The sequence below is a fragment of the Canis aureus genome, chromosome 22, assembly GCF_053574225.1.
Source record: "Canis aureus isolate CA01 chromosome 22, VMU_Caureus_v.1.0, whole genome shotgun sequence".
In the NCBI taxonomy this organism is placed as follows: Eukaryota; Metazoa; Chordata; class Mammalia; order Carnivora; family Canidae; genus Canis; species Canis aureus.
Window position 1 is genome coordinate 51,114,821 of NC_135632.1, and position 24,602 is coordinate 51,139,422.

General features: G+C 39.2%; 1 protein-coding gene across 10 annotated transcripts in view; it reads right to left on the bottom strand.

Annotated features, from left to right (window-relative positions):
• Positions 1-24,602, bottom strand: part of GINS1 (GINS complex subunit 1) — a 41,445-nt gene that overhangs the window by 12,750 nt on the left and 4,093 nt on the right. For 4 of the 10 annotated variants that reach the window (XM_077866023.1, XM_077866027.1, XM_077866026.1 and 1 more), the window contains 6 exons: positions 22,558-22,622; positions 18,496-18,594; positions 17,895-17,985; positions 11,971-12,087; positions 8,230-8,304; positions 5,679-6,194 (listed from right to left, as the gene is read on the bottom strand). In XM_077866023.1, coding sequence (XP_077722149.1) covers positions 6,126-6,194; positions 8,230-8,304; positions 11,971-12,087; positions 17,895-17,985; positions 18,496-18,594; positions 22,558-22,622 — 516 coding nt within the window. In that variant the 3' untranslated portion in view covers positions 5,679-6,125. Of the gene's footprint in view, positions 1-5,678; positions 6,195-8,229; positions 8,305-11,970; positions 12,088-17,894; positions 17,986-18,495; positions 18,595-22,557; positions 22,623-24,602 lie in introns of those variants that run through there. The other 6 variants (XR_013361679.1, XR_013361678.1, XM_077866029.1 and 3 more) reach the window with 4 other exon arrangements.

Here is a 24,602-nt window from a genome sequence, read left to right on the forward strand (position 1 = left end):
GAATCTACAAGAAGCATAAGGCAATATTATGAATAACATTATGTAAATAGCTTCAACAACTTGGACAAAATGCAGAAGACAAAAATGACCAAAGCTCATCCTGGAGGAATAAATCACTCTAGATCTATAAAAGAAATTGAACCTTCCAAAAAAGAAACTCCTAGCCTAGATGTTTTAAAAGTGAATTCTACCGAACATTTAAGAAGGAACTAATGCCAAGGCTATACAAACTTCCAAAAAATTGAGTATTTACCAACTCATTCTATGATAGGGTCTTTGCATGGTCCTTAGACATGACAAGAAAACCACAGACCAATATCCCTCATGAACACAGATGCAAAAATTCTCAATATTTTAGCAAATCAGATCCTACAAAAAAGTATTAGTGCATCATGACCAATTGGGGTTATGCTAGGAATGCACAGTTGGTGTAATACTGGAAAATCAATCAGCCACTGAAATTCACCACACTAACAAAAGACAAATATCTCAGTAGATGCATTGGGGGGATATGACAAAATCCAATTATCTGTTTCTGATAAAAATGCTCAGGGAACTAGGAATAGGTTTCCTTAACCTGATAATGGACACCTACAAAAAACTAAGCTAATATTATATTTAACAGTAAAAGATGGAATGCTTTCCTCTTAAGATCAGACACAAGATGTAGACCACCTTTATCTAGTACTCTCCTGGAGGTTCTAACCAGTGCAATCAGGCAACAAAGAGAGACAAGTCCTCCATAGTAGAGAGGAAGGAGTAAAACTTCACAGAAAACATTACCATAGATGTAGAAAACTTTTTTTTTTTTTAAAGATTTTATTTATTTATTCATGAGAGACACAGAGAGAGTCAGAGACCTAGGCAGAGGTAGAAACAGGCTCCTCACAGGGAGCCTGATGTGGGACTCAATCCCCCAACTGGGATCATGCCCTGGGCCTAAGGCAGACGTTCAACCATTGAGCCACCCAGGCGCCGCAGGGTAACCTTTCCAATAAATGATGCTAGAAGAGGAGGATGACCACATGCTTCCACTTTGGTAGCCTTGGGTAGCCTTGGTAAATACCTTGTACCATATACAAAAATGAACTCAAAATGGATCCTAGACCTAAGGGTAAACCTAAAACTATAACACTTCTAGATGAAGGAGAAAATCTTTGTGACCTTGGGCTGGGACAAGATTTTTTTAGATATGACACCAAAAGCATAAGAGAAAAAATAGATAAATCAGATTTTTATCAAAACTAAAATGTCTGCTCTTTAAAACATACTGTTAAAATGAAAAGACGCCAGAAATGAGATATTTGCAAAGCATACATTAGTTATAAAGGACTTGTATTCAGAATATATAAAGAACGCTCAAAATTCTAAGAAAACACAGATTTTTGTTTTTAAAGGACAAATTTTTATAAAATTCACCGAGGAAGATAGATTCCAAATAATCACAAGTAAAGATGGTCAACATTAGTCATTAGGGAAATGCAAATTAAAACCTCAACGAGATGGCATTAGACACCACACACTATTAGAATGGCTAAAATTAAAAAGACTAACCAATACCAAGTGCTTGGCTAGGGTGTGGAAAAATAATGCATACATTGCTGGTGTGAATACAAAATGGACAACCACCTTGGAAGAATTTAGCAGTTTCTTAAAAAGTTAAAAATATATTTGGGTGCCTGGGTGGTTCAGCTGGTTAAGCGCCTACCTTTGGCTCAGGTCATGAGCTCAGGGTCTTGGGACTGAGCCCCTCATCTGGCTCCCTGCTCAGCAGGGAGTCGGCTTCTCCTCCTCCCTCTGCCCCGCCCCTGCTCTCTCTCTCCCTCTCTCAGAGAAATAAAAATCTTTAAAAAAAAGTTAAATATATTTATATATCTTCTACTCCTAATCATTTGCTGAAAAGAAAATATATGTCCATTCAAGACTTGTACACAGATGTGCCTGGCATATTTTTTTTCTAACAGCCCAAAATGGGAAAAAATGCACTACTAGCAAGGATGGAATGGGGAAGGGCACAGTTACCATCACTCATTTCTGGTGATAGTACAAATTATTAGAATTCCTATATATTTTGGCAAAGGCAATAAAAATTATAATTAACCTACAGATTAAGCCACATGTTTAAAATGATATATGTACCAGGTTACTTACATTAGCTTTGTCAGTTAGAGTAGCAAAAGGCTGGGTACAATTCAGTGTCCATCAATAGAAATTAATTTTTTTCAAGGTTTATTTATTTTATTCATTTATTCATGAGAGACACACACAGAGAGAGAGAGAGAGAGAGAGAGAGAGAGAGGCAGAGACACAGGCAGAGGGAGGAGCAGGCCCCATGCAGGGAGTTGGACGTGGGACTTGATCCCGGGTCTCCAGGATCACGGCCTGGGCCCAAGGCGATGCTAAGCCTCTGAGCCACCCAGGCTGCCCCGGAAATTAATTTTTAAGAAAAATTATTTAACATCCTGTATTAGTTTGCTTAGGGCTTCCCTAACAAAATCACAGACTGGGTGGCTTGAACAGAAATTTATTTTCTTGCAGCTCTGAATGCTGGAACTCAAACATTAATTACAGTGTCAGCAGGTGGTTCTTGTTTTTTTGAGGGCCTCTTGACACCCACCTTTTCTGTGTGTGTTCACATGGTCAACAAAATCAAAATGAAAAATGAGGTTATATAAATATTAGAATGTGGCCAGGTCATCATGATTTGCTGCTCTTTACATGTATCAGCCAAAGTTGGTTAAGAAATAAAATAGAAAAAAAAGATTGCATTCACATTAGGAACAAAATCTAGAACATAACTAGGAAACTGCTTAGAAGGAAATGGAATTGGACTTTGTGTGTGATCAGTTAACAGTGTACACACTGGGTAGTAGGTTTGCCAGGGAAGGGGGCACTTACTTTCTCACTTCCTACGTTTTCTAACTGCACATATATGTAATATATATAAGCATATATATCATATATAATAAACATATATGTAAGAATAATCATGTTTAGGGGCTCCCTGGGGGGCTCAGCGGTTTAGCATGTGCCTTCGGCTCAGGGCATGATCCTAGAGTCCTGGGATCAAGTCCCACGTCGGGCTCCCTGCATGGAGCCTGCTTCTCCCTCTGCCTAGGTCTCTGCCTCTTTCTCTCTGTGTCTCTCATGAATAAATAAATAAAATCTTAAAAAAACAAAAAGAATAATCATGCTTAAAATTCTAACCACAATTCTAAATAGAGAGGCAGTTGATATAAATCAATAAAACATCCAAAATTTCATATTTCCAACTCCTATACATTGATTTCAAATAAGGAATATACTTACTATTCTATTTAGGAAATTAAATGTAAGTTCGGGAATGCTGCTGGGCTGGCAACACAGCAACGTCCCTCACAGCCGCTTATCCTCACAGTGGACTCTTGTGGACTGCAGGGCTCACCTGGCTGCATGTTTCCACATGTTGGGGAGTAGAATGAGGGCAGTGGCTACAGACCCACAGTTAAAATATCAACATCATCCATCCCATTCACTTGGGAAGTTTTCCTTATTGTTTATCTGCAGAGATTTATTTTATTTTTTTTTTTTAAACTTTTTTTTTTTTTTTTAATTTTTATTTATTTATGATAGTCACAGAGAGAGAGAGAGGCACAGAGACACAGGCAGAGGGAGAAGCAGGCTCCATGCACCGGGAGCCCGACGTGGGATTCGATCCCGGGTCTCCAGGATCACGCCCCGGGCCAAAGACAGGCGCCAAACCGCTGCGCCACCCAGGGATCCCTATCTGCAGAGATTTAGATGAAAATCTGATCTGGCCACAAAAAGTATCGAGAAATTCTTTTCAATAATGAAAATAATCTGTAATAATCTTTCATACCTACAGACCTCAGTAGGTATGAATACATACAACTCCATATCCCAAGTAAAGCCTTTCTATAACTTGATTTCTTTATATAATTTTGACCAGATATTTCCCCTATGTAAAAATGAAACTGCACATTTAATACATGCCAGGTCCTGGGCTTATCTGGACTTTTACACAGAATGCCTCTTTCAGATTACTGTACTGGCTGTGGGCCGTGGAGGGGGCTGGGAAAAGGCCACTGCCCACCAGGCAGGAGCACTCTGCCTCTCCAGCCCCAACTGCCCAGAGGTCACCAGACAACAGAAGGTGCCTCCCACCTTGCCAACCAGCTTCATGTGACTTTACAGTGTGAATCTGGGGTGAAAACTGTACAAAGTTCCTGTTTTAGCCCCCATTTCTATTCCCTTCTCCCACATGATGATGCTGGTTCCCACCCCACAAACTTGCAGGCAAGAGCCAGATCAATTTTGTTGGAAATGGGAAAATCCAGTGTCCTTTTCTGCCTTCCCAAATAGCCAGATAATAGATCATTAAACGTTACGTATACTGGGGCAACCCTCTCAGGTCCCCTCCTTTTTCACGAGCTTTGTACTAGGACTTTACTATCGCTCAATAAACTTTGCTGCCTACCACTCTAAAAAAACACATACACTGAAAACTTGGATAGACCATCATCTCCATCTGCCCATGTGATGTGGAAACATCACAGGTATCCCAGGGTATCCCAGGAACCCAGCTTCCGGGTTTGTACAACACACACCACCAGAAACAACACAAGATGCAGAGACCTACCTTTTCCCTATGCAGCAAGAGATTATTTAAAATTCCAGGACACCTGGGTGGCTCAATGGTTGAGTGTCTGCCTTTGGCTCAGGGCATGATCCTGGAGTCCCGGGATCGAGTCCCACATCGGGCTCCCTGCAGGGAGCCTGCTTCTCCCTCTGCCTGTGTCTCTGCCTCTCTCTGTGTCTCTCATGAATAAATAAAATCTAAAAAACAAACAAACAAACAAACAAAAAAAACAAACCCAAACTATATTGATGTTGGCTAACTGAATTTAAAAAACAACCATATTGTAGGTAGGTTTTTTTTTTTTAAATAAACTTTAGAAAAGCTATATGACTTTTCATCAAAACAAAGAGGTATAGGTTTTCTAAATAAAAGGGACCATCTGAAAGTGGTATTGTTTGAAATGACCACCTAATTTTGATGATTCCAGTATTTATGCAGATATTTCATGTTTTTTGAAAAGTACCTGGAAATCATACTGGTATATTGATCTTTAAGGTAGAATTTTAAAGCTTGTCACTCATCAGAACTCTTACAAGGCAGAGCCACCGGAATACATACAATTACTCTGCTATGGTAAACCTCACAAACTTGTATGAGGGAATGTTCTTTATTTTTAAGTCTTCAATTTAATCTCTATACCCATTGTAGGGCTCCAACTCACAACCTTGAGAACAAGGAAGTGAGCCCGCCAGGCACCCGGAGGGAATGCTCCCTACAAGGAAGCATAGCTTCCTCATAGCTCAGGTGGTTGCGCATCTGACTCTTGATTTCAGCTCAGGTCATGATCTCAGGGCTGTTGAGACTGAGCCCCGCCTCAGACTCCACACTAGGGTGTGGAGCCTGTAAGATTCATCCCCCCCACCCACTTCTTCTCTAAAGTAAATAAATAAAAGGAGAAATTATGTAGTTTTTAAGAAAGACATATTAATTTGTATAAAATAACTTGTCCTGCTATAAACCACCATTATAAACCACAGTTTTGTTTTGGTACTTAACTGACACTTTTGGAGTGAAAATTATTAATAAAGTAATACAGGACTCCAAAAACAAAAAAGGATTTTATTGTATTAAAGAGTACTGTATTAATTTGCCAAAGTTTTGTAACTTAAGAAAGGTATTACCTTCCTTGGATTTGTACTTTAAGGCGGTATGCTATATTGTGGGCTGGAGACATTCACTGAAAAAATAAAGTCATTACTGGGGAGAAAAAAAATAAAAGAAAATCAAACATAACAGATGTTTACTTTCATTAAAAAAAAAAAAGGTCAAAAAACCATATTGCAGTAACTGAAAGAATGTTATGATTATAAATACAGATATAGCTTTCAGTTCATTACAAAGCGGAGGATGAATCCTCACCCCTCAGCCACACACTTCTGGTAATCTTACAGAATGTCTTAACTTTTAAAGCCAAAGAGGCGAGGTCAGGAGGGACGCGTAGAACTTTCCATGGTGTGGTTCCTCCTTGTGCTGCCATAGTACAAGATCAGGACAGCACGTGCTCCAGAACTCCCTGTCTAACCAGCTGCTCACACTTCCATCGGGGTAAGAAATGCTGAGGGGAAATGGGGAGAAAGGATTAGAAAGGAATTTAAAGTGACATTTTGCATCACTAAAAAGCTGCAACCGATTACATATTTTTCAACAGCTAAGTAGCTGAAAGCTAAACTTAAGGATATTTGCTACTTCAGTCAACTGAAATTGAAGCCACTTAAAACTATACTGAATTCTGAGTTTTATAAACAAATTCAGTTTGCTTCCATTGAGCTTAACTCCAGTAGGAATTTTGCTCAGTGTCTGCATTTTGGGATTTATGAACAGTAAACCCAGGGGTGAGATTCCGCAGCAGTGGGTCACAAGTGGGACAAGAGCTGGTTGGGAAGATCAGAAAGGAGCATCTTCTCCATGAAGCCTTCTCTAGTACTAGCCTGAACATTTATTCTTGTCATAACAAGAGTGGCCACCTTCCTCCTGTATTTTTCAAGGATTAAAAGTATCTGTAATCTGTGACACGGGTGCTGTTCATATGCTGTGCATGAAGATACCCAGCTACTGCTCATAACTGTGTCCTCCCAAGAGGAAACCACTCTCGTTCTGGGACCTAAAGGAGCCTCCCTGTCAGATTCCCTCAAAACACACAGGCTTAAAATGAAGCATTTCCTGAAGTCTGGGGTGGGGAAGTGTAGGCAGCAAGGCAGAAAAACTTTCCAAGCTCACAGGTAACCAAAAAAATCTCAAAGAAAAGATGGACATACTTGGCTAAAAACAAAAAATGGTATATTAGGAAGTTCAGAGCAAATAGTCTGAGAGAAGAACTGTAGCATGAGGGATTGTCACACTTGTTCAGGGAGGCGTGCTGTGGCTCAGCGGCCCTACGCACCTAATGGGCCTTCCACACCAGCTCACAGGCCTACTGTGGGACCCAGGACCAAATAAATCCCTCCTGACCAATCAGGAAGACACAGGGCTGTTGAAGACACCCTAATTTGTTAAATAAATTTTTAAAATGCTTTAAGAATGTGAAATGTAGGGACACCTGGGTGGCTCAACAGTTAAGTGTCTGAGCTGTTGGCTCAGGGCATGATCCTGGAGTCCAGGCATCAAGTCCCACATCGGGTTCCCTGCATGGAACCTGCTTCTCCCTCTGCCTGTGTCTCTGCCTCTCTCTCATGAATAAATAAAATCCTTAAAAAAAAGAAAACTTGTTTTAGATGTGATCAGACATTTGAGAAGTAGATGAACATATACTAGGTAAAAGACATATAAAACTGTCCTCTATTTTTATAATTGAGGGTAGGGCAATACTGAGAGACAAGTTAAAAACATCTCAAAGGGAAGGCTTCTGCATGGTCCACAGAGTGACAACTGTCTAGCACTGGAGCAGGAAGAGGGCCTCAGCTGGCTTCTACCTGCCCCAGTCCCACTTGGGCACTCTGGTGGGGAGATCAGCTATAGAGCTTGAGAAGGAAATTCAAACATAGCATGGTGTTTGAGACGAAGTTTTCTTCTATCTTGCTTTATGAGGATAGCTTTGTTCTTGTGAACCACAGCTTCCTGCAGAGTCCTCCAGAGATACAGATTTGTATGAGAGCACTTCTTGACCATCTGCTTTCTACTCATTAGTATCCTACTTCTAAGAGAATACCTGGAAGGGAAATTTTGCTCTAATAACCAAAGATTTTGGGTCCCCTGAAAATTTGCTTTTAAAATGCTCAACCTTTGTTTAGGAAACTATTTATTATAGCTTGCATTTGTTATATGTGTTTATATATATTATAAACAAAGTAACATTTATTTTGCTAGTGATTCTAGCATCTCTATCATTCAACACTCTCATAAGATTTAAAGTATCTCAAGATGTAGGGATCCCTGGGTGGCTCAGCAGTTTAGCACCTGCCTTTGGCCCAGGGTGTGATTCTGGAGTCCCGGGATTGAGTCCCACATCGGGCTCCCTGCGTGGAACCTGCTTCTCCCTCTGCTTGTATCTCTACCTCTCTCTCTCTCTCTCTGTGTGTGTCTCTCATGAATAAATAAATAAAATCTTTAAAAAAATAAATAAAAAAAATAAAGTATCTCAAGATGAGAAATACCTGGCTATTTTTTTTTAATAGGACTGAAGTACCATCATCAACTTCAAATTCTCCATAGTCTTTTAGACACCGCACCTGAAAAGAAAAACTGTGTTTTATCTAAATAATTTTTAATATGTAGTCACCATAAAGTAAATAGGGGTTATAAAAGTACCCACAGTACAAATACTAGGCTTTCTGCCTGTCTATTCCATCTCTGTGTACCTGGGCCTGGGCCTCCTTACTGAGGTACTGATTGTCCTGTTTGGATGGTGAGGAAGAAGAATGGCAGGATCTCCAAATGTATGTGTATGTTCGTGTCAACAGCAAGGAGACTCAGGGAGCTGGTGGGGGAAGACAGTGTCACGTACTGTGTTCCCTCTGCAAATCCTGATCAAAATATGTACTTACTAAAAGAGAATGCTTTAGATCGACTCCAATTTGCCTCTTAGAGATTCTTCTATAAACTATCAGTATCTGAGATTAGGACACAGGTAAGTTTCCACAATTTCTGTTTTAAAGAGATTCATCCAGGGATGCCTGGGTGGCTCAGTGGTTGATTGTCTGCCTTTGGCTCAGGGCATAATCCAGAGTCCCGGGATCGAGTCCCACATCAGGCTTTCTAGATGGAGCCTGCTTCTCCCTCTGCTGGTGTCTCTGCCGCTTTCTCTTTGTGTCTCTCATGAATAAATAAATAAAATCTTAAAAAAAAAAAAAAGATTCATCCAATTTCCTTAAATATTCAAGTTCTTTCCCAGGAATACATAGAAGTATATCATGGAAGAACAGATGCAAACACGTCATAAGAATCAAGAGAAGTTCTTGGTTGAAGGTGGGAAGGGTCGAAGGCAGCCTTCTGGTAACCACTTGTTACCAGCCAAGATCACTGACAGCCTTTGGCTCTCAGGCTGCCACAGGACACCAGAGGGGCAAGCTTCCAGTCCCATGGGAACTCAGGACAGGAGTTGGTGCCCCAGGGCTTGCACTGGTATGAGTGAAGCCAACCCAACAGTAAGTTCCGGTTTTCTACTCTTCCTAGGTAATTTCATGTCCTATGACACCTCTGGAATCTTAACATGACCTCCAAGGGTATTCTTAGTTCAAGAAATACCACTTAAGAAAAATCCCACCACTACTACCACCTTTTTGCTTCTTGATAATAAATAATACTAATTAAGAATCATTAATAATCAAGGATTATTATTAATAATATAGACTTTAATTATGGGCAATCTCAAACACTCCAAAACTGGCTTCAACAAGTATCAACATGTGGCCAGCCTACTTCTGGATTATTCTGAAGCAAATCCTACACACCATTTCAACTATATTTTGGTATCTATTTCTACAAAATAAGATCTCTTATATTTAATTTTTTAGAGGTTTATTAATTTTATTCTTTGTTCATAAAGAATCAGCTTTTGGTTTCACTGAATTTTTTTTTTTTTTTAGTTTTTATTTTAATTCTAGGTAGTGTTATGTTACTTTCAGGTATAAGATTCTTTTTTAAGAAACATAATCGTAATACTGTTATCACATCTTAATAATTTATTTACTATCATGAAATATCCAGTTAGTATCCACAGTCCCTCCTTTGTTTCTTTAAAGCTGCCATGTTACATCAGAATCCAACAAAAGCTACACAGACACATTTCTGACAGGTCTCCATGTCTTTTAATCTATGCAGTAGTTTTCTCCCTTTGCCCCCTTCCCCTTGGCAATGTATTGCTAAATAAAATGGGTACTTTGGGAGTTTCCCACAAACTAGATTTTCTTCTGGGTCCTTGTGGGATCACTTAACATGTTCCTATACACTGAAGTTACATCTAGAGGCTACATCAAATCAGGTTTGATTTTCTGACAAAGGGTGTTATACACTTCCTCTTGCAAGACCTCATGAAGCACAAAATGTCTGACTGTTCCTTTCTGGATGTTAAGATTGATCAGTAGGTCTAGGTGTTACCTGTACCCATCCATAAACCTCACCATTATCTCCATTAACTTTTTACCTACCTACTGGTTTTAGAATCTATTTGCCTCCATGAGTTATGGCTACAAAACGGCATTAATTAACTTCTTTTATTCCTACTGCATTTGTAAGCTGGAATTCTTCTATTAAGAAGAAATTTCCCTTGTAAACAACTTGGTTACCCTGAGATACAGTTTGTACAGTAAAAGCCGACGGATGCCTGATCCCATACTTTTTATTCACTGCTTTTCAGAATAGCTGCATCCCTCATTATTCTCTAAGGGGGACCAAAAAGATTTTTCTTACGTTGTTATTATTTGGTCTCATTATGCATTCATGCTTTCGACATAACCAATGTGATTCGATTCACTGCTCCCACTTACTTGGCACTCCCCACTGAAGTCCTTAATACTCAATACACTGTGCTTTCTAGGAAAACAAGTATTCCAAGCACAGCTTGTGCATTTTTATTTAGGATCTGGAATCAGCCTTTTATCTCCCCTCTAGTTAAGTCTGGTTTTCTTTAGTGGGAAATGGCATTAGACTCCAGAATTTGGATGCTTGTGGCTCTGGGCTGTTGGTGTTTCTAGGTCTGTCTAGTGGACACAGCTAAAAAACACTTTTTTGAAAAGAGAGATGATTCAACATGAGTCCATGCTGATTTTTCAAACTCCAGTTTGAGAATATAGGACTTTCATTTAACTTTTTCATTTTAATATTCGAAACTCTAGTCCCTTATTTTGAAAATCTTGGCTCCTGGTACCACTACTTTTTTGCTTGATTTAGCAATATATAAACTGTTTCAAAATAACAGTAATAGTAACAGTAATATTATTACTCTTATTATCACTGATATTATTACTAATAATATGATTACTAAAAACAGGTTAAGATTTCTCTGTAACTCTTTTCATCCCTAGGACGTATCTACTAGGTATATACAATCAATTTATGTATTTTAAAGTAATTTAAAGTAATTCCTGTTTGACTAATCTACCAACTTGAAACATAGGTTCATTTCTTTCATTGTGCTTTCAAAATCTGTGGGCTGGCTTTCCGTTTTGTTTTAATTTTTAATAATATGTAAAATATTTACATAGTTCCAAATTTACAACTATTAAAAATATGCACACTGAGAAACCTTCTACCCTATTCACACCACCCCTTAGAGGTAGTATTTTTGGTTTGGATATATGTTTCCTTTCTTTCTTAATGTGTATTAATATATATTCATATACTCTTCCCTCTTAGACAACAGTTTCTAAGCATAATCTATGCATTAAAGAAAAAATCCATTTTCTTTCTTTTTTCTTTTTTTTCTAAGATTTTATTTTTATTTATTCATGAGAGATGGGGGGGGGAGAGAGGGGGAGAGAGAGAGAGAGAGAGAGAGAGAGAGAGAGAGAGGCAGAGACACAGGCAGAGGGAGAAGCAGGCTCCATGCAGGGAGCTCAACATGGGACTCAATCCCAGGTCCCCAGGATCATGCCCTGGACTGAAGGTGGCGCTAAACCGTTGAGCCACCCAGGCTGCCCTAAAGATTTTATTTTTAAGTAACCTCTACACCCCACACAAGGCTCAAATTCACCACCCTGAGATTAAGAGCCACATGCCCTACCAATTGAGCCAGGCAGGCACACCAAGAAAAATCTGTCTTTATTTTTTATTGTTTTAAAAGATTTTATTTATTTATTCATGAGAGGCAGAGACAGAGAGAGAAAGAGAGAGACGGCGGCACTAAACCACTGAAACACCAGGGCTGGCCGAAAAATCTGTCTTTACGGTATACTTACTTCTATATATAGGCTTTTCGGAGGTTTCATATCCTGCGTGATGTCCAAACCTTCGTCTCCTCCCAGTGACCTCATATAAGTAGCAAGGGACTTTTTATAATGATTGAACCACTCCACCTGTAAACATAAAGATGGTCATTTGACAAAGTTATAAGAAAACAAACTTGCAGAAATTGTATACTCATCCTTTCATAAACAGCACACTTCCCCACATAGATCATTACTGACCATGCACTCATTTAAATCAAGTATTACTGATTGCCTGCTATGAACAGCACTGGTCTGGGGATTTAGGATGGATCATTTAACAAAGTGAATAAAAATCTCTATTCTCACAGAAGTTACATCCTAGCATAATCACAGACCTAAGGAATATTCCAGCAGGTACAGAACCATGAAAAATACACCATTTCAGAATTATGATCTCTTCAAACTCTGCATTGGCAGATTTTCTGAAAACTATAAAACCTGCTGAGAAAAACACCCAAATGTCCATCAACTGATGAGTGGATATGTCTATCTGTACAATGGAATATCATTCAGCCATATATCAATATTATTCAGCCATATATCAATGAAGTTCTGGTACATGTCAACACATAGATGAACTTTAAAAATATGCTAAGTGAAAGGCACAAAAGGCCACATATTGCGTGATTCCACTTAAATGAAAAATCTAATATGTAAATCTATATATACAGAGAGGGACATCTGGGTGGCTCAGTGGTTGAGCATCTGCCTTTGGCTCAGGGCATGATCCCAGAGTCCCTGGATCGGGTCCCACATCAGGCTCCCTGCATGGAGCCTGCTTCTCCCTCTGCCTGTGTTTCTGCCTCTCTCTCTCTGTGTCTCATGAATAAATAAATAAAATCTTAAAAAAAAAATCTATATACAGAGAAAGTAGATTATTAGCTTTCAGGGGCTAGGAAGAGGGGAAAGGATATGGAGTAACTGATAATGGACACAAGGTTTTTTTTGGGAATGATGAAATATTCTGGAATAAGATGATGGTAATAGATGTACAACTCTGAATGTACAAAAAAACCAGAGTTGTATACTTAAAAAAATTTTTTTTAAAGATTTTTATTTATTTATGAGAGACACACAGAGAGAGAGGCAGAGACACAGGCAGAGCGAGAAGCAGGCTCCATGCAGGGAGCCCGATGTGGGACTTGATCCCAGGTCTCCAGGATCAAACCCGGGGCCAAAGGCAGTGCTAAACCGCTGGGCTACCCGGGCTTCCCGAGCTGTATACTTTAGAAGTGTAAACTTGATGGTACAGAAATTATATCTCAGTAAATCTGTTACTTTTTCATTGTTGAGAGATATTAAAGACCTAAATATATGGAGGGATATACCACATTCATGATTCAGTATTATAATAATATCAACTCACCTATGGATTCAATTTAATCTCAATTAAAAAAAAAAAACAGTAGAACCTGACTGAGTCTAAAATTTACATGGAAAGGCAAAGGGACAAAAATATTTGAGACACTTAAAAAAGAACAAGATGGCAAGACTTACACAAGACTTACAATAAAGTTACAATAATTAAAACAGTGTAAAAAAAAAAAAATAAAACAGTGTAGAATTGGTGAGAGGATAGATTAAGAGAATAGAAGAGAAAGTTCCCTATCCCAAATCCTGATATATTGACACTCAATTTACGACAAAAGTGGTACCACACATAGAGCAATGGGGAAAGGAGGACCTTTTCAATTAAGTGGTAGTGGATCATCTCCATATCTATATTTAAAATGCAACTTGACATTATACACAGACATCAATGCCAGTACCATAGATCTTCTCATGAAAGGTACAGCAATACAGCTCCTAAAAGACTACACAGAAAAATGTCTTCATAACCTCATTAGAAAGTGTATGTGTACGTGCGTGTGCATGTGCATGTGTCCCTGGGTTCAATAATGCACCTGAATGACTCACAGAACTGGAGAGCAATACACTTACAATCACAATTTTACCATAGTGAAAGGGTAAGAATCAGAACCAATCGAAGGAAGACACAGGGTGAGATCTGGGAAGGTACTACAGGGTAGCCCCAAGATGGGCCAGTTTGGCATAAAGACTGTTTTGAATTAAAAAGCAATCAAAACCCAGCAGATTCAGGAAAAGCTCTTTACCTCCCTTACAAATGCCTTAAAACAATTTAGAGGACTTGCTCTAGGAAAAGAGTGATCACCATAGACAACTACATTATACCACAAACAAGATAGACAGGAACCTAGCAAGGCCTGCTTACTCAAAGTCCTCTCTTTCTTTCCTTTGAAGTCCTAAACCTCTAACCCTTGGGGCACTTGGCTGGCTCAGCTGGTAGAGCATATGACTCTTGATCTCAAGAGTTTTGAGTTCAAGCCCCACATTGGACAGAGCTTACATTAAAAAAAAAAAAAAAGTGTATATATATATATATATATATATATATATATATATATATATATATATACACATACACACACACACATCATTTTGCCCGTTTTTGGAATTTCCATGTGTAGATTCCTTGTATGATGAAATATGATTTTCTCCTGTTGGTCTGTTTCATGTTGGGGCACCAGGGTGGCTCAATCAGTTAAAGGTCTGACTCTTGATTTTGACTGTCATGATCTCAGGATGGTGAGATCCAGTCCCTGTGCACAGGGACTGCTTGAGATTTCCTCTCTCTCCCTCTCCCCTCCTCCCAACTGTGCAAGGGCACGCACTCTCTCTAATGAATAAATAAATAAGGTTTTTTAAAAAAAAGTATCAAGTCAATTGGATTCTTAGTCTGGCTAAAAGGACCTTGATGGGGACAGGATATTCTTGCTCCCTGACAGTAAGCAAACATGAAACTTCCAGTGTCCTCTCCCTAAGGAATCATGACACACTGACCTGGCACAATGATGTGTAACAATATATACAAAGTACTATCGACCAGGGAGGCTCACACAAGTTTTCGTGTCCAGAATTTTTACCAGGTGTTCATCACACAAGGATCATTGCTCAATCACTATCCATGTGACAGCTCCATCTCTAGCTCTCTGGAAGTTTGACTGACCTCAAGGGATTCAAAGCTCCAAACCTAAGATAGCAAGAACCCTCAAGTTTGAAGCCAGTGAATTAGAAGGGGGGTAGCCCTGGGAACCCCCAAACCTGCGGTTGGTGTCTGCAGTTAAGGGCAGTCTTAGCCTGTGAGGTTTATTTAGTCAAACTCTAGATAGTATCGAAGTCATCGCAAGCCTGTAGTAGGTATTACCATCCTCATTCTGTAAATGAGGAAATGCAGGCATAGAGAGAACTCAAGTCACTTGCCCAAGATTAGACAGTGGCAGAAACAACATAGGAACCCAAGTTCATGTGACTCTAGGCCTATGTCCTTAAATTCTGGGCTAGCTTTGAGCCTTAGTGACTAGACAAATGAAGAGGTTTTTTTTTAAATGATATAATTTTTTTCATTTAAATTCAATTAATTACATACTGTATTATAAGTTTCAGAGGTAGAGTTCAGTGATTCATCAGTCTTCTATAATACCCAGTGCTTATTACATCACATGCCCTCCTTAATGTCCATCACCCAATTAGTCCATTTTCCCATCCCCCTCCCCTCCACCAACTATCAGTTTGTTTGTTAAGAGTCTCTTATGGTTTGTCTTCCTCTCTGATCTTAGCTTGCTTTAGTTTTCCCTCCCTACCCGTACGATCCTGTTTTCTTTTTTTTTTTTTTTTAAGGTTTTATTTATTTATTTATTCATGAGAGACACAGAGAGAGGCACAGACACAGAGGGAGAAGCAAGCTCCATGCAGGGAGCCTGACATGGGACTCGATCCAGGAACTCCAGGGTCATAGCCTGGGCCGAAGGCAGGTGCTAAAACCACTGAGCCACCCAGGTGTCCCAGTTTTGTTTCTTAAATTCCACATGAGTGAGATCATAGAATAATTGTTTCTCTGATTGACTTACTTTGCTTAGCATAATACCCTCTAGTTCCATCCACAATGTTGCAAATGAGAAGATGTCATTTTTTTTTCTATGTCTGAGTAGTATTCCATTTTTGCATTCATGCTCTTCAGGGGTATTGGTCTGTAATTCTCCTTTTTGGTGGGGTCTTTGTTTGGTTTTGAGATCAAGGTAGAGCTGGCCTCATAGACTTTGGAAGTTTTCCTTCCATTTCTATAAAACAACAGAATATGCATTCTTCTCGAGTGCATATGGAACATTCTCCAGAATAGATCATACACTGGGTCACAAATCAGGTCTCAACCAGTACCAAAAGACTGGGACCATTTCCTGCATATTTTCAGACTAAAATGCTTTCAAACACAAGAGGAAATTTGGAAAGAACTCTAATACATGGAGGTTAAACAACATGCTACTGAACAACGAATGGGTCAACCTGGAAATTTAAGGAGGAATTTTAAAAATTTATGTAAACCAATGAAAATGAAAACACAACTGTTCAGACAGATCCTTTGGGATACAGCAAAGGTGGTCCTAAGAGGCAAGTATACAGCAATATAGGCCTTACTTAAGAAATGAGAAAAATACACAACGCAATGTGGCAACTAAAGCAGCTGGAGAAAGAACAGCAAATAAAGCCTAAACCCAGCAGGAAAAGAGAAATAACAAAGATTAGCACAGAAATAAATGAAATAGAAACCAAAAGAAGAGTAGAACAGATCAATGAAATTAGAAGCTGGTTCTTTGAAAGAATTAATAAGATTGATAAACCCCTGGCCAGACTTATCAAAAAGAAAGGACCTAAATTAATATAATAATGAATGAAAAAAGAGAGAACACAACCAACACCAAAGTAATACAATTATATGAACACATTATGAGCAACTATTGGCCAACAAATAAGGCAATCTGGAAGAAATGGATGCATTCCTAGAGATGTATAAAACTGAATGTACCAGGGATTCCTGGGTGGCTCAGCGGTTGAGTTCCCGCCTTTGGGTCAGGGCATGATCCTGGAGTCCTGGGATCGAGTCCCACATCAGGCTCCCTGCATGGAGCCTGCTTCTCCGTCTGCCTGTGTCTCTGCCTCTCTATGTGTCTCTCATGGATAAATAAATAAAATCTTTAAAAAAAAATAAAAAAAAAACACAACTGAATCTACCAAAACTAGAACAGGAAGAAATAGAAAACCTGAACAGACCCATAACCAGCAAGGAAATTGAAACAGACATCAAAAATCTCCAGGACTAAGTGGCTTCCCAGGGGAATTCTACCAAACATTTATTTATTTATTTATTTATTTATTTATTTATTTATTTATTTATTTTTATTTATTTTTTATTTTTATTTTTTTCCATTTATAAAAAGATTTTATTTATTTATTCATGAGAGACACAGAGAGAGACCGAGAGAGACAGAGAGACAGAGACACAGGCAGAGGGAGAAGGAGGTTCCACTCAGGGAGCTCAACATAGGACTCGATCCCGGGACCTCAGGATCATGCCCTGGGCTGAAGGCGCTAAATCACTGAGCCACTGAGCCACCCAGGCTGCCCCTCTACCTAACATTTAAAGAAGAATTAGTCCCTATTCTTCTAAAGCTGTTTCAAAAAATGAAGAGTTTTGTTACAGATATTCACGCTAATTAGAAAAATGCACATGTGCTCCCATACACACAACAGTCTCTCTCTCTTTATGGAAATCCCTACATAATAATGCCAGTTTTTTATTCCTACTGATGGATCACTAATAAGTAACATAATGGGACTTTTTTGTTAATGAGAGAGGTTTCCATGTAGCATTTAGAATTACTCCATTCTCATCACAGTATATACTAAATACATACAGACCAAAAAAGTGCTAAAAAAACAGATGTTAAAGACAAAGAGTAATACTATAAATGCCATTTCAGAACAATGCCAGAAGCATTTTTTCACATTCAGAAATGGGAACAACAGCACGAGCTTACTTCTTCGGCAGACATGTGAAACCGTAGAGCGTTGGGCAGGACACTGCCATACTCCCATCTGAGCGCTCTGATCCGAAGCAATCGGTCATACCTGGGATATAAAGAAGGTATGAGACTGCATCACCCTAGGAGACGCCTTGGGGACAATGGGGAAACTTAAGTATGGACTGGATGGGTATGGGGAAGGGTTCTTGGTTTCTCTAGGTTGAGAATGGTGCCATGGTCACAGGATAAAAGGCCCAAATGTCCTTATTTCTTAGAAATGCATACTAAAATATTCAATGATAAAACCCCATCATGTTTTCGAATAGTTTAACACAGATGAATAAAACAAGATGAAGCAAATACAGCAAAATGTTAAAAATTGTTAAACCTATATGATGGCTCCATAGGGGCTCATAATATTATTTTCCCTAGTTTTATGAATACAGTGATTTTTCATGATAAAAAAAATTAATGGAAAAAAAAAGTATTTAGAATGCTTCTGTAAGAAAAATAAATCTAAGAATTTCTGTCATCCATTTGAAGTAGTTAATTAGGAAGCCACATGGAAAGCCCTCCACTGTTTCCTGCCACACCAAGCAAAAACTGAGAAGCTCACAAATACGCTACAGCACAGCGTCGATTCCTCAACAAAGAGCAGTGTCGAAATTTGATGGTTGGTATCAAGTCACTTCGTCCACCTGACTTTACTTCATTCCTGGTAAGAATATATAAGAAGAAAAGAACAAATATGTGTATTTCAGCATAAGGAAAATTTTCAAAACCAACTAACAACTGATTTGCATGTTTGTATCTATTTACAATTACCAGTTAATCTAACCAAATAGTACCTGCCTCCACATCAGAGCTTTTACTAGTATATTAAAAGATAAAAAAGCCAAAAGCCAAAAGTGAACTAATCTACTAAGATCATGCTGTCAATGTTTTGTTTAAGCATTTGGTATTTTGAATTTTTGCACACTGATTAATCTCCATTATTTTCAAAAGATAAGCATTATGCTTACTTACTTTTTGGAATTCCTTTATCATGATGGGATAAGAAACAAACTTAACATCATGGTTCACAGGTTTATGGTCTTATGTCATGTTTTTATTTGAAATGGTACTACTCTTTTGTGGTTTTTCCAAATCCTTACAATAAAGTGAGTTACAATGGAGTCAAAATGGTTCTTCATTTATCCCACAAATATTTATTGATCTTCAACTATGTACATGTCCTATACTGCAGTGTTCTTCACATAGAGAGGGAAAAATTTTGGTTTTACTCTATAAAATGCACATCCTCGGGATCCCTGGGTGGCGCAGCGGTTTGGCGCCTGCCTTTGGCCCGGGGCGTGATCCTGGAGACCCGGGATCGAGTCCCAAGTCGGGCTCTAGGTGCATGGAGCCTGCTTCTCCCTCTGCCTATGTCTCTGCCTCTCTCTCTATCTCTCTGTTTGACTATCATAAATAAATAAAAATTAAAAAAAATAAAATGCACATCCTCTTAGGTATTAGACAAGTATCACATTTAAAAACCAGATGTATAATTAATGGGCAAAGAGTTTCAGAATTACACAATAAAGGATTATGAAAATGAATGGTGATGACAGCTGTGTAACATTATGCACATATTTAATACTACTGAACTGTACACTTAAAATGACTGAGATGACAAATTTTATGTTATTTATATTTTACCAAAACAAAAATGATGGGGGAAAAAAAAACAAAGACAGATGTACAGAACGAGGAAAACTCTACTTTGGAGTTTTAAAAGGAATTGGATGAATATGAAAAGGATTCCTTCCTGCAGTGCCTGCTCTAGGCCTTGAAAATAGAGGCAAAATCTATGTCCCTGTCGTATCAAGTCTTCTAGATCTGCTGTGTACACTTGCCACTCTCTGAAAGATTTGTTCTCCACATTGTTTACCATGTGTTCTGGATTATAAAGAAACAGTCAGTACAGGGCAGGCCGGGTGGCTCAGCGGTTTAGCGCCACCTTCAGTCCAGGGTGATCCCGGAGACCGCGGATCGAGTCCTACGTCGGGCTTCCTGCATGGAGCCTGTTTCTCCCTCTGCCTGTGTCTCTGCCTCTCTCTCTGTGTGTCTCTCATGAATAAATAAATAAAATATTTAAAAAATAAAAAGTACAAAGATAACATCAGAGTATTTTGTTAAGTACATAAGGACTTCCTAAAAAACCGTTTTTTTACATCAGCAATTAAAAAGGAATAGATCTTTTCTGACAAATTTTAACAGAAACTGGTAATAATGAGTGCCTTCCATCACCCACCAAGGAATTAGGAGGATGGGGCATGGAATTTTGGATCACAAATTTGCAAATGGTACAAATATAGCAAATACAGGAAAATCATTCCCTTACTGGACTAAGGCCTATTAAGCTACCTCCTAAATAAATTTGTCTTTAATCTGTTCACTTTCAACTAAGTCAAGGTCACCTCTGCTATCACCTGTGAGACCAGGATGCTATCACCTGGTTATCAACTGGCTGACCAGCATGCTTCCCTCTCCTCTTGGTCCCCCTTGTCTACTGTCCATATAGCAGACAGGGTTATCTTTTATATTTATCTATTTATTTTTTATTTTTATTTTTTTAAGATTTATTTTTATTTATGATAGACATAGAGAGAGAGAGAGAAAAAAAAAAAAAGAGAGAGAGAGAGAGAGAGAGAGAGAGAGGCAGAGACACAGGCAGAGAGAGAAGCAGGCTCCATGCCGGGAGCTCGACGCGGGACCCGATCCCAGGACTCCAGGATCACGCCCTGGGCCAAAGGCAGGCGCGAAACCGCTGAGCCACCCAGGGATCCCCTATTTTTATCTATTTAAATTCAATTTACCAACATATAGTATACCGCCTAGTGCTCATCACATCACGTGCCCTCCTCAATACCCATTACCCCATCACCTCACTCACCTCCCCCTTCAGCAATACTGTTTGTTTCCTAGAGTCAGGAGCCTCTCATGGTTTGTTGTCTTCTCAGTTTTCCCTACTCAGCTTCCCGCCTTTCCTTATGGTTCCTTCCACTACTTCTTATATTCTACATATGAGTGAAACCATAATTGTCATTCTCTTATTGGCTTATTTCACTCAGCTTAATACAGGGTGACCTTTGAAAACATAAACATGCCACACGCTTAAAAATCTCACCTGATGTCACCCTTTGCCTGCTTGCTAAGCTTCAGCCACACTGGCCTTCTTTATCTATCATTGTCCTGATCATCCACCCTCCTTCACAGCTCAGGGCCTTTGCATATGCTGCCCCTTCCACCTAGGATGCTTTCTGCCTACAATCACTGCCTTATTGAAACCAGCTTCTCCTTTAGACCTCAGCTGTAATGTCTCTTCCTTGGAGAGAACTCCTGGATTCCTCAATCTAAGCCTATCTTTGATTCATTATTCTCTCCCCTGGAACTCTGTTGTTTTCCTTCACGGCATGTATCCCAATTTGGTGTATCTGTATTTACATCTGTCTTCTGCACTGAACTGTGAAGGCCATGGGGGCAGACATCTTGACTGTGTTGTTTACAGCTGAAATACCAGAGCCACTTATCAGCACAGTCAATGAGTACTGTAATTGCATGAAATAATAAACAAATTGCTTGGGAACTTGAGATTAGGACTTTACTTCTGCCTTATACTTTTTGTAAACTGGCTGCAATTCTGGTTCTCATTCCATCTGTGAAAATTTTTCTGTATCTCTTCTTAAACATCGCAGTTGGAAAATGCTCCCATTGTTCATGTGTTCCACCAGATCTTACCAGCACGTTACTGATTTCTATGCCCAAGTAACTGATAAAAACACTGTACCTAACAAGGCCAAAGATGGAACTTCACGTCACAGACAGACTTCTCTCTAGCCTGAGATCTGAATATCTCACCTTTGATCCTGGAGTTGGTGGTTCTTTTTGTCTTACTCTTCACCAAATCATAAGAACCTATCAACTCTGTCACACAGCTCACTGTCTTCACTGGGCCACCACCATGCTCAGCTCCAAATGTTCTCTAAACCTAGAGCTCTCTCATTCACCAGGCTGTAGCCTTCCATTAGCATTGGTTCTTGGTGAACCGTGCACAAGCTTGGAAATCACTGCTGCTCCTACCAAGTCTATAAATTGAATGTTCTCCCTTTAATGCACTAAGGCAGCTCTTAGTGAAAGTGAGCAGTGGAAACTATTTTGTTTCACTGTTAGGATCTTTATTTGCTCCTATCTCATCTCTTCTAGATTCACTCTAATTCCTTGCAAGTGATATCATTCAAATAACAAATATTTATTGAGCATCTACTATGTACCACACATGATTCGAATCTGTATACATTCAGGGTGGTCAACACAAATCCCTTCAGTCCTGTATAGCTACAGTATGATCAGGCTCACAGAGAATTAAAAAAAAAAATCATGGGGCACCTGAGTGGCTCAGTCGGTTAAGCATCTATCTTTGGCTCAGGCCTCGCATTGGGCTCCCTGCTCAGTGGGGGGTTTGCTTCTCCCTCTCTCTGCTCATTCATGTGCACTCTCTCTCTCAAATAAATAAAATCTTTAAAAAATAAGTAAATAGAAATTTTTAAAAATCGTATCTAAAAACTGATGTGACATTATCTGATTTCAGTATCATATTTCTTAAGCTTTTAAAAAATATCAATCTCATAAAACTTACACATCAGACTGGTTTTGTTCATATAAAGCTTTCATCTCCTCCAGAACTTGCCTGAGTCCATCCTCCTAGAACACATAAAATGATATCGATACACATCCATTAATTCCTCCAAGTCTATAGCAACGTTTGATCTACTCTACATTTCTTATTAAAAAACAATAATCCATTTATGCCTTACAGGGGTGGCTATAGCAAGTGTCGGTAAGGATGAGGAGAAATTAGAACTCTCATACATTAGAGGTAGGAATGTTGGTACAGCCCTATGAAAAGCAGTATGATTCCTCAAAAATTTAAACATAGAATTACCATATTACCCAGCAATTCCACTCTTATACACTCGAGACTTGAAAATACATATTCATTCAAAAACTATGTACAGAGGGGGATCCCTGGGTGGCTCAGCGGTTTGGCACCTGCCTTTGGCCCAGGGCGCGATCCTGGAGTCCCGGGATCGAGTCCCACGTCAGGCTCTCGGCATGCAGCCTGCTTCTCCCTCCTCCTGTGTCTCTGCCTCTCTCTCTCTCTCTATCATAAATAAATAAATCTTAAAAAAAAAAAAAACTATGTACATAAATGTTCAGAGCAGCATTATTTATGGCAGCCCCAAAGTGAAAACACCCATATATCCCTCAACTGATGAACCAATAAACCAAATATGGTATATCCATTCAAAGGGCTATTATCTGTAGAGAAAAAGGAATGTAGTACAGTGTGCAACAACATGGATGAACTTTGTAAACAGTATTCTAAGTGAAGTTAACCATATACAAAAGGAAAAATATTGTGTGATTCCACTTACCTAAAATATCTAAAATAGGCAAATTCATGGAGATGGAAAGTAGATTAGAGGTTACTGGGGGCTGGGGCAAGAGGGAAGTAGGGAGCTATTGCTTAATAGTTACAGAGTTTCTGTCTGGGTTGATGAAAAAGTTTTCGAAGAAGAGTGATGGTTGCACAAGGATATGAATGTAATTGAAAGCGCTGAAGTGTACACTTAAAAATAGTTAAAATGGGTGCCTGGGTGGCTCAGCGATTGAGCAGCTGCCTTTGGCTCAGGGCGTGATCCTGGAGTCCCAGGATTGAGTCCCATATCGGGCTCCCTGCATGGAGCCTGCTTCTTCCTCTGCCTCTCTCTCTGTCTCTCGTGATAAAGAAATAAAAAAATCTTTTAAAAATAAAATAAAAATGGTTAAAATGGAAGATTTCATGTTATATATATTTTACTACAATAAAAAAATAGACCAAAAAAGCATTATAGGGATCCTTGGGTGGCTCAGTGGTTTAGCACCGCCTTCAGCCCAGGGCGTGATCCTGGAGTACCGGGATCGAGTCCCATGTCAGGCTCCCTGCATGGAGACTGCTTCTCCCTCTGCCTGTGTCTCTGCCTCTTTCTCTGTGTCTCTCATGAATAAATGAATAAAATCTTAAAAAAAAAAAAAAAAGCATTATAAAAGGGAATGAAGTACGGACAATACAACACCATCAACATACTGATTAAGGATATTCTCAAATACATCGTACTAAGCAAAAGAAGTCAGATACAAAGGAATACATACTGTATGATCCCTGCTGGCCCTTTATAGAAAAAAAAGTATGCATCTCCTGGCACACTGAATCTAGACCCTCCCCCTCAAAAAGACAAATATAATCTGTAGTCACAGAAAGTACATCTGTGGTTGCCTAAGGCTGGAGGTGGTAGGGAGCCACAGAAAGGGAGAAGGGAATTCTTGGGGTGACAGAAATCTTGACTGTGGTGCTGCTTACAAGGACGTACACAGTTGTAAAATTAAAACATTCTGCTAAATTTTATTTTGTTGTTATAAATTAATATCTCAATAAAATTAACCACAAAAAAACCCACACAACAGTCCTATATAGAAGCAATAAGGCATGACAAAAGTATGTAAATAACTTTAATGAAAACAGATCTCAAAAGATTACTACAAAAAACAAACACTTGGGATCCCTGGGTGGCACAGCGGTTTAGCGCCTGCCTTTGGCCCAGGGTGCGATCCTGGAGACCCGGGATTGAATCCTACGTCGGG